This window comes from Mixophyes fleayi, chromosome 1 (assembly GCF_038048845.1).
Source record: "Mixophyes fleayi isolate aMixFle1 chromosome 1, aMixFle1.hap1, whole genome shotgun sequence".
NCBI lineage: Eukaryota > Metazoa > Chordata > Amphibia > Anura > Limnodynastidae > Mixophyes > Mixophyes fleayi.
In genome coordinates this window covers 76,912,127-76,926,323 of record NC_134402.1, presented here as the reverse complement: position 1 = coordinate 76,926,323, position 14,197 = coordinate 76,912,127, and the positions used below count along the sequence as shown (strand labels likewise).

The 14,197-nt window shown below is 42.6% G+C and overlaps 1 protein-coding gene across 2 annotated transcripts; it reads left to right on the top strand.

The window, feature by feature from the left end:
- Positions 1 to 9,539: 9,539 nt before the first annotated feature.
- CDKN2AIP (CDKN2A interacting protein) lies at positions 9,540 to 13,570 on the top strand. 2 transcript variants are annotated; one of them, XM_075197241.1, is made up of 3 exons: positions 9,540 to 10,141; positions 11,257 to 11,356; positions 12,802 to 12,936. In XM_075197241.1, the coding sequence occupies exons 1-3, from the start codon at positions 9,891 to 9,893 to the stop codon at positions 12,808 to 12,810; spliced, it is 360 nt and encodes a 119-aa protein (XP_075053342.1). In that variant the 5' UTR covers positions 9,540 to 9,890; the 3' UTR covers positions 12,811 to 12,936. The 2 variants fall into 2 exon arrangements, with proteins under 2 accessions (XP_075053342.1, XP_075053333.1); XM_075197232.1 differs by having other exon boundaries at positions 9,543 to 10,141; positions 11,257 to 11,387; positions 12,802 to 13,570.
- The last annotated feature ends 627 nt before the right edge of the window (positions 13,571 to 14,197 follow it).

Below are 14,197 nucleotides of genomic sequence, written 5' to 3'. Positions count from 1 at the left end.
TGCTTGCTCTCTGTCTGACTTCTGCTATTTTGACCACCTGTAATCTGACCCCTTGGCTTTGTTATCTGGACTACTCTCATTTGCTGCCTGCCCTTTACCCTTTAGCATTGCTACCTGGACTACTCTTGCACGATGCCTGCCCCCACCCAATCTCCTGGACTGTAATCACACTTCATGTTTGCTACTGACTTACAACCTCTGGCTTAATCCTTGCAGTCTTCCTCAGAGTTACGTCCCAGTCTTCTACTCCTCACTAACCAGTTTCTTCGGTACAGGCTTTTACTACTTCAGAGTAAAAGTCCTGGGGGCATCCAAGTACCTGTGAGAGTAACTATCTCTATGGGAAAGGCGGCTGCTATAGGTGAAATCCTCAGCTACTATTCTAAAATATTATGCGGGATTCGGGGAGACCCTAACATTGTTGACCATTCTTTACAGCGGTGGCAGTCATATTTCTGAAGGAAGCAATACTGACAGTTATCCTGCCGACAGGCTAAATGCCAGTATTTACATTTCCCCGACACAGATAAAAGTCACAATGCCAACATTAAAATGACAATGCCAGCGTGTCCAGCATACAGTGTTAAAAATCAATAAATGTTAAAAAAAAAAAAAAAAAAGAGAGTGTCTCTGGGAGAGAAGACCGGAGCTTGCTTGGATTTTGGCAACCTGTGGATCCTATCGATGAGGAGATGGTTTGAGGAAGCTCAAGAAAGCAGTTTATGGAATACAGCATAGCCATAAAGATCAGCATTAAATACAGAGCCTAAAATGCCTCTTATTTTAATGTTATTGTGTCTGAATCTGTTTTTCAAGACAGTGGGACCGATTCAATTCGGCTGTGTTATTCTAGGAATAATGCGGCCTGCGCACTATTACTGTTACTATGGTAAAAGTGTGCAGTATTACCGTCAGTACGGTGATTTTAACGCTAAAACGCCAAAAATCTTGGTTAAAATTACTGTATTAAAGGCAGGGCCGGACTGGGACTAAAAATCAGCCCTGGCATTTGAAGCATACAGGCCCACTTCTGTTGATGAGCATGAAAAAACTGTGTGCCGCTGCGCAGCAGCAGCGCCGCCAAGGGCGTGGCCACACTATGTTGGCGGCATGGTCAACATGGGGCATTGATACATACATTATAATAAAACATTAGTCTCACAAGATTAATAAGTCTCATGAGACTTAGAGCTCCTTGGCTTGCTCTGCCGGATGTGTCCTGTCCGGGGACTGGGAGCAACTATCAGATATCTCCTGCTAACTAGAGCTGGATTAAGGCTTGGGGGGCCCTAGGCACTTAAAACAGGGGGCTCCTATGATGTAATATGGTTATTAGACACATTTTCAACAAATACACAGGCAATACTGTGAGCACTACTGTTAGGTGCACACCGTTCTGCCTTGACAAGCAGTACAATGTGAAGTAGGACATACCTCCCAACTGTCCTTACAGTCAGACCAAATCCTGACTAAGCGGGACAGTCACCCACCTAATTCCGGACAGTTGGCAGACTGCCCTGCTCTCTCCTACCTGTCTTGTCATTGTCACCACTTGTGGCTGCTGGTGACTTTAGATCAGTTGCTGCTTGTCTGGATCCTGGAATGCTGGGGGCCCTATTTGGGAAAAAAAAAATGGGTACATGAAATGTAGAAAATTCTAACCAGCATCGCTGTTAAATCAATATAGCACCCACATTTTAAAATTAGGCCTCACTCCAGCCCCAACATTAAAATAATAGTATTCCCATTTAATAAATAAACCTATTTCCCTCCTACATACAGCCCCAGCATTAAATTAATAGTATTAACATTTCATAAATATACCTATTTCTCGCAACCATCACTGTCATTAAATTCATAGTCACATTTAATAAAGATACCTCATTCTCCCCAAACTCACCCCCACATTCAATAGCCCCCAAACCACCCATCTTAAATTAATAGCCCCCACTATTACATTGTCCCACCATTACCCCGCAAACAAAATAGCACCCATTAATTAGCCACAATCCACCTCACACACACTACATTGCCATAAGCTCCCTGTGCCATTACACACACACACATTACTGTGCCTCTTCATCATCACCAGGTTGTGCCTCCTTATAATCACACTGTGCCCCTACATTACAACCACGCTATGCCCCCTTATGATTGCACTGCGCCCTCCATGCTGCTTTTCCCCACTTCATCACACTGCCATGTTGCTCTTGCCCCTCTTCCTCACCCTGTCCCATGCTGCTCCTCCCCTTTCTTCATCCCCCTGTGCCTTTCATCTCTCCCCCCTTTCTTCATCCCCCTGTGTCTTGGTATCTCCCCCCCTTCTTCATCCCCCTGTCCCTTTAATTTGCCCCTCCCATTCTTCATCCCCCTGTGCCTTGTATCTCCCCCCTTTCTTCATTCCCCTGTGCCTTTTATCTCTCCCCCACTTCTTCATCACCCTGTGCCTCACTGTGTTCCTCCACTTTTTTACTTACCTATGTATTGCAGTCTTTCATCTTTCTTTTCTTTTCTTCTCTGATCTCTCTACTTTCTTCTCTCTTTCGTGCACCGCCCCTCACATTCAGTGCAAACAGGAGGGGGGGTGAGCCCGAGTACGGGTTGCTGGGATGAGAGGGAGACTCCGGAATGCAGAGAAAGACCAGCAATTCCACGGAAAATCAAGACTGTTAAGAGCCAGCGCACAGTCAGTGTGAACGTGGGTGATAGCTCAGAGAGGAACACCAGGTTTGAGACTGCACTTACTACTACCCCGAGTGTAGCCATGAATCAAGTGAAGTTTGCTAGTACCAGGAGGCGAGAGGAGTAAGATAATATGACAGCAGAGGAGTGAAAGTGGTATAGTGACAGTAACCCTATGTGAAAGTGTCAGCTCTTCTGCCCAGTGAAGCCACTGCCTATGTAAAGTGAACTGTACCAGAAAGTAAAGTTGGTAGATAGAAATAAAGATATGACTCATTAATTTTCATTAAAATGAGACTGGTGGCCATTGATTTTAACGTCGGTGTCTGTACACTGCTACACCTGCTGTAAGTGCACTTTACACACTGTGCGATACTAAACCTGCATAATTATAGGCACCTGTTTTCTGGTCACACACAGCCAGGATGATGCACAAATGGTTCTACAGAGATGGGAATAGTGAAGAAATACACTACAACCACCCACCACCAGAATAAACATGCATGAGTAACGAGAGATACTGAGCGTACAGAACCCAAGTAGTACTGAACAGGTGATTGATATGTAGACAGGAGGGAGGGGAGGGACGCCGGCGCCGCGATCATGTGAGTATTTGTATACTCACATGATCGCGGCTCCGGAGAACCCTGCTGCGCAAAAAAAAAAAGGATTAAAAAAAAAGTTAAGAAGAATTCGAGAGTGACGAAGGGGGAGGTGGAGGCTCCAGCGACGCAATCATGTGAGTATACAAATACTCACATGATCGCTGCGCAGGGTACTGGACAGGCCCATAAAGCCATCGGCCCTTCTGGCAAATGCCAGAAGTGCCAGATGGCCAGTCCAGGCCCCGATTAAAGGTAATAGTAAGTACTAGCGCCGCGTTAATCCTAGACTAACAAGGCCGAATTGAATCAGCTACTGTTTAACTTTGATTGCAGTTACCTCCTTTTGGAGTATATCATGAACTGATAAAAAATCATTATGGACTTAGAACAATTCTTCCATCTTGTTTTCAGGATGGTCTGTGCGTGAGCTAAGATCTGCCAGTTCAGCTTTTATTTCATTAACTGCTCCTCTGAACTCTGAAGTTCTGTCGGTTTTGAGAGTGGTTAATAAGGATTGAATAGATCGAAGAGTAACAGGGCCATCAATTTCAATCAGTTGGGTGTCATCTTGGGTTTGGCGAGAGGTTAATGGAGGGGCATAGGAGCCCAAGAAGTTTACTGGAGGAGCCAATTTGGTCGGTTTTACTTTTTAGGCGCAATATCGGTATGATATGGCGATTCTGTTATATTAAGAAGTGCAACAGTGATATACAGGCTTCCTGAGGGTATTTGGAAATTTCCAGCTTACCAACAAGAGTGTTTGTTTTTAAATGACATCAAGAAGAGGTATGTCTATTATAGGCTCAGTGTTAGTTAATTATGCATATCTGAACGTAAGGCATATATTGCCAGTGGAAGATTACATGTCATATTGCAGTAGGTTACCACTATGCATTGCTGCAATTAGGTGGTATAGCCACCAGGTGGCAGTGAAGCACAACATTCAGAAGCTTGTGTAATCTGGAGGGGGACTCCTGTGTGAGATCAGAAAATTCATCAGTAATAAATTCACACTCCAAACAGTGAGTGTATATATTGGTGTGATTACAGTATAATAAAGAGAGATGTATAATGCAAGTCAAAAGTCAGACTTGCATGTATACATATACAGAGGGCCGCTCACAGGTCTCAGGGACTTAAGGCTACACAATGATGTGGTCAGAAGCTATACTCACTGAGGCAGTGATAGGTCATTAGTGGTCCTAGGACTCCAGAATACAGATGGGCAGTATCTGCAAGGAGAGAAGTTGAGGCCTTCTGATGGGGAACACAGTGCAGCGTTGTACCTCTAAGAAACCCAATATGGCGGACTAGGTGGGATGTAATCACTCCAGGAGGCAGGTCAGCGCTGTGTAGTAGAAGTGAGCTGTGTGCATCCACCTGCAAGTATGATAGAGGTAGGGCCTGTAGAGGCTGTGAGGCGTTGGACTGAGATCTGGTTGCTTCAAAACTCGAGGCTGTGGCTTCAAGGGACGCGATTAGCAATGCTTCATTTCCATCTTCCTGCGGCTGCAGCCCATCGATATAGACATAAATAAGGGTAGAGTGTGGCCGTTTGGGAAAGAAGAGTCTCCGATGAGTCTCGATGTTTATATTTGCTGAACAGAGCCCACTGTATGAGCGTTAATATTTATTTTACTTGTGCATGGCACTCTGCACTTGCAACATTCTTCTCCCCTTCTTAAATCCAGCCAGAGTCCACTGCCCTCCTACCAGCAAGTGGCCAGTAATTCGAGGCTTGTAATACCAGACTCCATCATAAAAACTGTCCATTGTCTCCTGTAGTCCGATACACACAGTTCAGCAACCATACAGGTACGCCTGAAGTTTTTTGAGTGCCCATACTAAGGCAAGGCACCACTTTTTGATGGTGGCATAAGCAATCTCCTGCTCCACTAGACTCTGCGAGAGATATGTCATGGGGTGCTCCTGACCATTCCACATTACTGCTCTCAGTCCACAACCCGATACATCGATCTGTACTATGAACCGTGTCAAAAGTCAGGGATGGTCAACACGGGGGACTGCACTAGGTCTGCCTTCAGCTGGCTAAAGGCTTGTTCTCACCAACATGTGGTCAGGTAGGTCAGGGATTAAGCGATGGAACGATTAATACTGGAGCACAAACACGCAACAGGACCTCGCGGTGCCAAGCACAGCTCAGACTTGTTTTTTGGTGGTGCCCTGTTGTATTAGGATAGCTTGAATTTACCTAGCTTGGGCCGGTTCTTGCCTACCCCAACCTGATGCCCAAGGTATTGCGCCCCTACCATTCCCATTTGACATCTGTCGGAATGTTCTGACATCCACGAGTGACTGATGTGCTCGAGCACCTGGGTGACATATCATCATCTTCATTATCTATTTATTTATATAGCGCCACTAATTCCGCTGTACAGAGAACTCATTCACATCAGTCCCTGCCCCATTGGAGCTTACAATCTAAATCCCCTAACATACACACACACAGACCAAGAGAGAGACTAAGGGCAATTTAATAGCAACCAATTAACCTACCAGTATGTTTTTGGAGTGTGGGAGGAAACTGGAGCACCTGAAGGAAACCCACGCCAACACGAGGAGAACATACAAACTTCACAGATAAGGACATGGTCGGGAATCGAATTCATGACTCCAGTGCTATGAGGCAGAAGTGCTAACCACTAAGCCACCGTGCAGCTCATATCCCACTGAAGATGGTTATGTCATGAAGATATGCCTGATAAAAATCTTGCAATTCTTTCAAGTGGTGATCCACCATTTCCGGAAGGTGGCCGGGGCATTCTTCAAGGGCATGGCAGTAAATTTGAACAGCTCAAACAAATTGATAGAGGCGAATCACTCCTGCCCCTCCATGGTAAGGTAGTCCTTGCTAACATCCAGGATGGACACATAGTGAGCACCCCCCAGCTAGTCTAGTAACTTATCTATTCAGGGAATGGGATACTCATTAGTCACAGTCACCTCATTCAGCCAACATTAGTCCATGCAGAACCATGTGATCCAGTTCTTCTTGGGCACTAATACTATGCTGGTCACCCAAGGGCTGTGCACAGGTTTGTTCACCCCCCATGTCATAATCTCTTCAACCTTTTCTTGACTATGGTGAGCATATTGAGACTCATCTAGTATAAGGGTTGCCCAATCGGCCGAGCCTCACTGGTGTTAACATGGGTGGCCCACTACATGTGTTCATCCCAGTTTGCTGGTGAATTGGGGCTGCTATACCCCAAGGTCTCACCTAGGTCCACTAGTAGGTCAGGAATGAGACTTGAGAATGAGATATATATATATGCAAATACAGCAACTCAAACAGGAAAAGTCCAGTGGATTCCCTTTACACTTCTTTACCAATTTCTCCCCTCCAAGTGGATGTACCAATGAACCTTATGAATAACCTGTTGGCCTGGGGGGTCTGTGCCAACTCATCCTGAAATTTAGACCCCTGGTCAATGACCACTACCTGGGGGCAGTTCACCCTGCTAAAAATATGCATCAGTTCCTGGGCCATCTATGGATGCCAGAGCTAATGCTTAGTTGGATCCAGTGTCATAGTTGACCACACTATCCACAGATACTTACTGGAATAGCAATGACTGGTGCCCCTACACAGCAGTCCATGTGGTTCCATACCAATCAAGATCTCTGGACCAAGTAGGGGCAAACCAAAGTGATGGATGCATCCGAGTCCCATCTCCTTGGTGGTGCGTTAGGTGCCGCTGGGGTGCGCTGAGGGATGGCATGACATGCATATACTGATGGTGGCATGTCAAGACCTCAGATAAAGTGCAGAGTTGATCCACTGTCATGCCTGGTGGATCCTCATCACCTAGGCCGGTTGGCTATTAATTATCCACCAGCCATGCTGATTGCTCTTGTATATCTGGGTTACCATCTGCCACCCACTCTCAGATCTCGGGAGCCAGCTTCAGCAAAAGCTGTTCCAATACCATCAGGTTTAATACCGAATAAATTATTCATTTTGTGAATTGGTGGAATTACCTCAGTTAAAATAGATATTCTGCCAAAATTCTATATTCATTACTAAAACATTCCCTCCAGGACCTTTGTTACTATACAACAAATGGTCATCGTTCATTTGGTCTGAGAAAGAAAAACAATAAACTGCTGGTATGAAAAAGTGGAGATGTTGCCTATAGCAACCAATCAGATTCTATCTGTCATTTATTTAGTACACTCTACAAAATGACAGCTATAATCTGATTGGTTGCTATAGGCAACATCTCCACTTTTTCAAACCCCCAGTTTAGTAACTATACCCCTAAGTCTGCTTTACTCCTATCATCAACGTTGACTGTCATGTGGCTGGACACACTGCGAGGAAACTCATTCTGAGATTATAATTTTCTAATGATGTTTCATTGTCCAAGATGTAACCTCTCCACCCTCTACTCACTCCATTCCTCTTTTCCTTACCTTTTATTCTTCTTTAAAAAAAAATCCTGGTCGAAAAAAACAAGCATCAAATGTCTTCTTTTTTTAATGTTTACTGTACATCTGCCTTTACTTATATTCCATTTACTATTTTTCAGTGTTAGAATAATACAGACAGACCCCTACACCTGGTACAAGATGATCTGCTGCTGCTCTTCCCACTTAATTTGCTATTGCAGATACCTTTGCTGAATTGTGTTTTTAAAAAAACACAGTTCTCATCAATAAATTAGTGGGATTCTAACCCTTTTTTTTTTTTTTATTTGCCTTTATATGTATCTAATGTAAATATTAAGAGATGAACATGTAAAATTATAATTTATTATAATTATTCTAAATTGAACTTTACCTAGTTTAAGTGTTGGTATTAGTAAATCTGCTTTCAGAACTCACTATTCAGTATTTAATCAGTTTTGTTTCACTTCCTCATAATCTCTTTATCTCCTCCCAGATCTATCATGGCAATCAACTGATATGTAATACTCTCACAATACAAGTTTGTGTGTGTGGTATAGTGGAAAAATGTGTGCATAAATTAATAGGGTAGGACCAGGTCACGAAAGGTCCATAAATATTATTAAAGAGAAATGACAGACAAAACTCCCCAACTTTGCTGACAGAATGCATACAGATAACAGAAAACTCATACTTGCCAACTCTCCCTGAATGTCAGGGAGACTCCCTGAAATAGGGGTGATCTCCCTCACTCCCTGAAGTGTCTGGCATTCTCCCTGATGCTGAGCCAGTACAAGACATGGTTGGCTTCGCCATCTGTGGCATAATGACACAGTTCAGAAATTGTGTCCTATGTCCATGTATTGATGCCTATGGAGGTGGCCATTTTCATGGAGACCAAAATTTAATCAAAGACTGACAGGTAAGACAACATGACTTCAGTAATGGAGACAGAAATGTAAAAGACACTTCAGTCTCTAGAGATTCATTAGCTGCTTTTCTTTAACGCATAGTTGTCTACTCTCCCGGATTGTCCGGGAGACTCCCGCATTTCTGGGAGACCTCCCGGTTCTCGCCCCTGCAATAGATAAGTGGCAGGGGGGGTCTTAATGACGCAAATATCGCATCATCTTAGCCCCTGCTGTAATTGGCCAAAATTGTAAAAATCATTGAGGAGGCGGGGCTAAAATGATGCAATTCATCAAGCCTCACCCCTGCACGTCCACCTCCCCTGGGATCTCCCTGAAGCCAACCAGGAAAAGTTGGCAAATATGAGAAAACTATGTCTAACATATGCATTCCCCTGTACTAACACAATTAAGCAAAAAAAAGTAATAATTTGAGTACCTCTTTAATTCAGTACAAGTAACTGCTATAGTAAATAAAAGCTGCACTATCACCTAGTAAAAGATTTTACTAAGATGCCCCCTCTGTATAGCTGTTCTTCCTGATGCTCCCTGGCCTCTCCACTTACAGCTCCAGCCAATAAAGGGTTGGAAGCGGACCAATAGCAGACCACTATAACAAGACTGCACTTGTGATTGGTCCTCCCGCTCAGCTTCACCCAATTGATTTGCCGGTTCTGTATTACAGCGCTGAATAGGAACGAGAATCCTCATGGGAAAATTACTGCATCAATTAGGGAGAGATAGTAAAATATTACATATAGAAGACAGTGCAGCTTTAAGTGGGAAGTTCCGCAGCAGAGCATTTTGTACCTGTTGAAACAGGTTATGTTGCAGGGCTGTGTACAGATACATTCACACCCACTAAATTACACAGCCACTCCCCCAAAAAGTGTACACAGCCCAAGTCTTTTCTCCTCGGCTTTTACTTTGCAGAACAAAAGTGTCCCTGGTTATTTTTCACAAACTACTTCGGCATCTCCAGAGCATTGTCAGTAACAATAAAACGACATTGCTAGTATATATGATAGACCGCTGATAAGGCTAAAGAGGAAATAATACGGAGTCCCGGTCTAACGGAAAAATTATATTGTTTTATTTTTTCCCATATCAAAGATGGCGCCGCGGCGCATTGGTTGGGTCACGTGCAGGTAACGGAAGTAATGTGATGTAACAATGAGGGGCGGTGACTTACAGCTGACGGTAGCTGATTCTGGAGTTTTGAAGATTTTGACTTAGTAGTCCCGGAGTCCGCGGCGCCTGGATACTGCTCCCCCCTAATAAGGGCATGGCGACGGAGGATGAGGTGTCCGAGTTCCTGAGCCAGAATCGGGAGACCGCCGCCTGGGCGGAGAGCTTACGGGGGGCGTGTGAGACGGACAAGCTGTGGCGGCACCGTAGAGAGTTCATTCTGCGGAACATGAGTGACTTCTGCGTGGTCGGAGAATTGCCGCAAAATCTCGACTCCAACCACAAGGGCCTGGACCGGCTGATCGCCTACTCCATGGTGTGGTGTAACCATGTCTTTACCGGGTGCCGGTAAGTGTGTGAGGAGACGGGTAATGGCCCAGCCGACGCCGTGCGCCTGGGGACGGCGACCAGTCATTATAGTGTGAATATACAGTGTCCTTGTGTACTTCACATAGGGTATGATGTGACACCATGTGTCTGTGCAGTAGGTAATGCTGTGCCACCTTCTGTCAACCAGTGGTTGTACTGTGACATCCATACTGTACTTATTTCAAGGGTCGGAATGTGCCACCCAGTCATGGGGTTTAGTGTGTCCCACAGCCCATGTGTACACAATAGGAACTGTCACTTGACCTCTGTGGCCATACATTGTTTTTTTGAGCCATCCTGGCTGTACATGTTGTGTTATTTAAGCTGGGTACACACTACAGAATTTTCCACCAACTTTTTATGTCGATGATTTTACATGCGACCGATGGTCCGATCGCTCGGTCCATGGACTGCATACACACTAGCCTTGTTTAGGACGATAAAGGGAAGAGCGGACGTCCCTTTAGCGACTTTTTACAGCCATGTTGTCGTGAGCAATGACTGTAATTTCGTACTCACTGTTGTGGATCGGCTGGAAGTTTATACACACTACCCAGCGGAAACGAGAGTGGAACGAAAATATTAAACGGTACGACCAACCAAATGAGGCGACAATCGTCCATTTGGGCAGACTTTCAACCATCGTGTCACTGCACACGCTGACCCGACTTTTAAACGAGCGGTCGTATGTCTGCTGATTGAGCCGATTATTGGACGAAAACCGTGTAGTGTGTACCTAGCTTTACTCTTTGGAAATCAGTCTGGGAACAATTGATTCAGTGATTTAGGATTACATTGATTTGTATTGCAACATTTTGGCTTATCAAACACTAAATTTGGGACGTCCTATGTTTTGCTGATCATCACTAACTGCCTTAAAAAAATGCAGGGTTTGCATGCCAGACATCCCTCTCCCCAGTAGTGTTGCAACAGCTTTGTTTCAGTTTTGATCTTACTACTTTCATTTCTTAAGAATTGTCTCTATTTGCAGTGCTCAGTCCTATGTTAATTAAGCTAAATAGAAACCTATGTTATATTAAGTTCTCAATCATTATTGCATTATTTTAAGTCTTTTTTTTATATTTTTATTACAGTTATCCCCATCCTGTTATGGAAAAAGTGCTTAAAATGGCAGAAACTATAAAGGTGATTGATGCACCAGTCCGCACAACACGAGATGAACTGGTTTCCAAGGTGAAGAAAAGAGGGATTGCAAGTAGCAATGGTTAGCAGAACATAGATATGAAACATAAGGACTTTAATATAATTTTGAGTGATTAAATGTGTGTTAAATAGTAAATTCACTAATTCATGTCAATTACTTATTTTTTATAAGTATGTATTTTTCCAGGGTGTATACGGGTGTTGGTAATCTAATTATAAAGAAATATTACTGTGTCTTATGCTTGTAAGCCTACCATCAACCCCGCTTCAATTGTGCAGTTTTTGCCACTTGACAACGCACACACAGAGTGTATGCTATTACAGCTATTGACGCCTAGCATTTATTAAAGACCTATAAAACACTATTTCTAGGAGAACCACTTTGTTAGATATACATAGATTAGTTCTAACTAACAAAACTTGGAAAGCCCTTTGATCAGTCTTTAGTAAATTACACTGTTAGCATAGTTTGTGTGTTTGAATTCTCTACTGGATCAAATACTAGGCCTGAATTGAACTGTTGTCAGGAGCATCAACTTAATTTACTTAGCGAGTCTGTTCTGAGATGCTCTGAAATACTATGGCACCTAATTACAAATATTACTGTTCTGTCTGAGAAGCAGTGTGTATGCGCCAGGTCCTCAAATGAATAAGCCCCTAAACCCAATAACTGAACCTACCCTCCCTGGAGCTGTCACACTAAAAAGCTGACATGTTCTTTTACTACAAGTGTCCAAATGTCACCAGTTCTCCTCCATATTGTTTAATTGGTAAATTCACTTGTCACTTCAAATCATTGTGATTGGATTGGTGTATTTCCCCACTGAGCTTCATTAATAAATTCATACATTAGGAGGAGAAAAGGTATAGATCATACATTTTAGAGTCTGCTAGAAATCTGATTGTGCAAAATGTGTCTGGCACAAAAAGCCCTAAATTTGTCATAAAAGAGCTTTTTGTGTGATTTCAGCCAAGTAGAGGATAGGGGGTAAATGTTTCAAGTTTTCCGGTGGGTTTGAAAAACCAATCAGATTCTAGCTATAATTTATTTAGTGCATTCTACAAAATGACAGCTAGAATCTGATTGGTTGCTATAGGCGGCATCTCCACTTTTCAAACCCGCCGGAAAACTCCGCTTGATACCTTTACCCCTATGTGTTAATTTTCACAGCAATTACTAACTTAGTAGAGTTTAGGGAGGATAATTTTAGTCATATCTAACTTATACCTAACAGTTTTAGAAAAGTGTGACAATTCTTCATTTTTAACAAGGTATTTTTCCCTTTTGAAAGGGTTTCTAGGGTGAAACCCAAACATTACCTAATTGGCGCTAATGCAGCAAATGTGTTGTAGAGAAAATGTGCAATGTCTTATACGTTAATCCGGAAAGCAAAATAAAATTGGTTAATTGGTCACCTTAAAAGATCAATATGTTCTTAAACAATAATGGTTCTTATTTTTTATTTTATTTGCAGAAGGGATAGAGGACGAACATTTCAAGAAGCAAAGATCTGCTGATGGCACATGTATGAAAACAGCGGGCCAGCCTAGTAATGTGGTGACCTCCTGTAGTGACGCACAAAGGACAGATGCAGGCTATTACCAACCTGCTACTCAGGAAAGAAGAAATAGCCGTGAATGTAATCAACAAACGGTGAAAGGTCAGTTACAGTCCAGTGTGAATACCATAAACGTACCTCGCCGACTGACCTCTGAAGACATTAAGGGGCGCCAGTCATTCTTCAACAGACTCTACAAGACCGTAGCCTGGAAGCTGGTTTCTGCGGGAGGATTTGGCCCTAACCTCAACCATTCAGAGCTTCTGGGCAATTCTATTGAGTCTTTAAAATCTACTTTGGACATTGCTTTTGTACCTCTGAAGGAATTGGCGGATTTGCCTCAAAATAAGACCTCTCTGGAAAACATAGTGTGTGAATTAAGGTGCCAGGCTGTCTACCTAGGAATGGGTTGTGGGAAAACAAAGGAAAATGCTAAAGCTGTGGCTTCTCGGGAGGCAATCAAACTTTTTCTGAAAAAGAAAGTAGTGGTAAGAATATGCAAGAGGAAATACTGTGGACGGGATGTTGAAGACTTGGTTTTACTGGACGAGGAATCCCGCTCTCCAAACTTGCCTCCTGCACTGAACAACCCCTTGGATCTAATATAAAAGACTTTTATGTTTTAAACCCTAGAGAAATATAGATACCTAATACTTTATATATTAAAATATTGAGTTTTCTCAAATTTTGTATTCTTTCATTCAGTTTTAATAGGAAAAAAATGTCACCTATATCACCTGAAGCATGTTTTGCTTCAGAAACTTCTTTTTATTTGGTTTTCTACATGGGTTATCTTAGATAATTTAATGTGTGTGGTTTTACATACATTAAAATGTTGGTATGGTTTTAATATTTTTTTTTTTTAATGGAATATCTTTCCCATATTGCTTATGTCTGTCCCAAAAATGTTTAGTGCATTTCGTCAATTTATTTAACTACACTAAAAAAGAAACTTGAGTATACTAAATTTATTATAATCCAGCGGTGTTAGTCATGGTTACAGGAAAAAGAAACTTTTGTTTTGTCTTTGCTATTGGATTTTTTTCATCCAAATCTAACTATTAGTGATCAGCAGAATCTCCTTGGAAGGCTAAGGTTTCAAATAAAAATGTTTTAAAATATATATTTTTATTTTGTATTGCTAATTTCTATCCCAGTCCGTCTGCTTCATGAAAATGTCAGGGCTGACATAATTAAATATACTTTTGTTTTTGTTAGTGTGACTTGTTGCCACTTTTTTTTTTCTTTCTTTTTCCTTGTTATAAAGAGTCCATTAGGTGACCATTAGTGATACATTACAGGTGATGCTCTG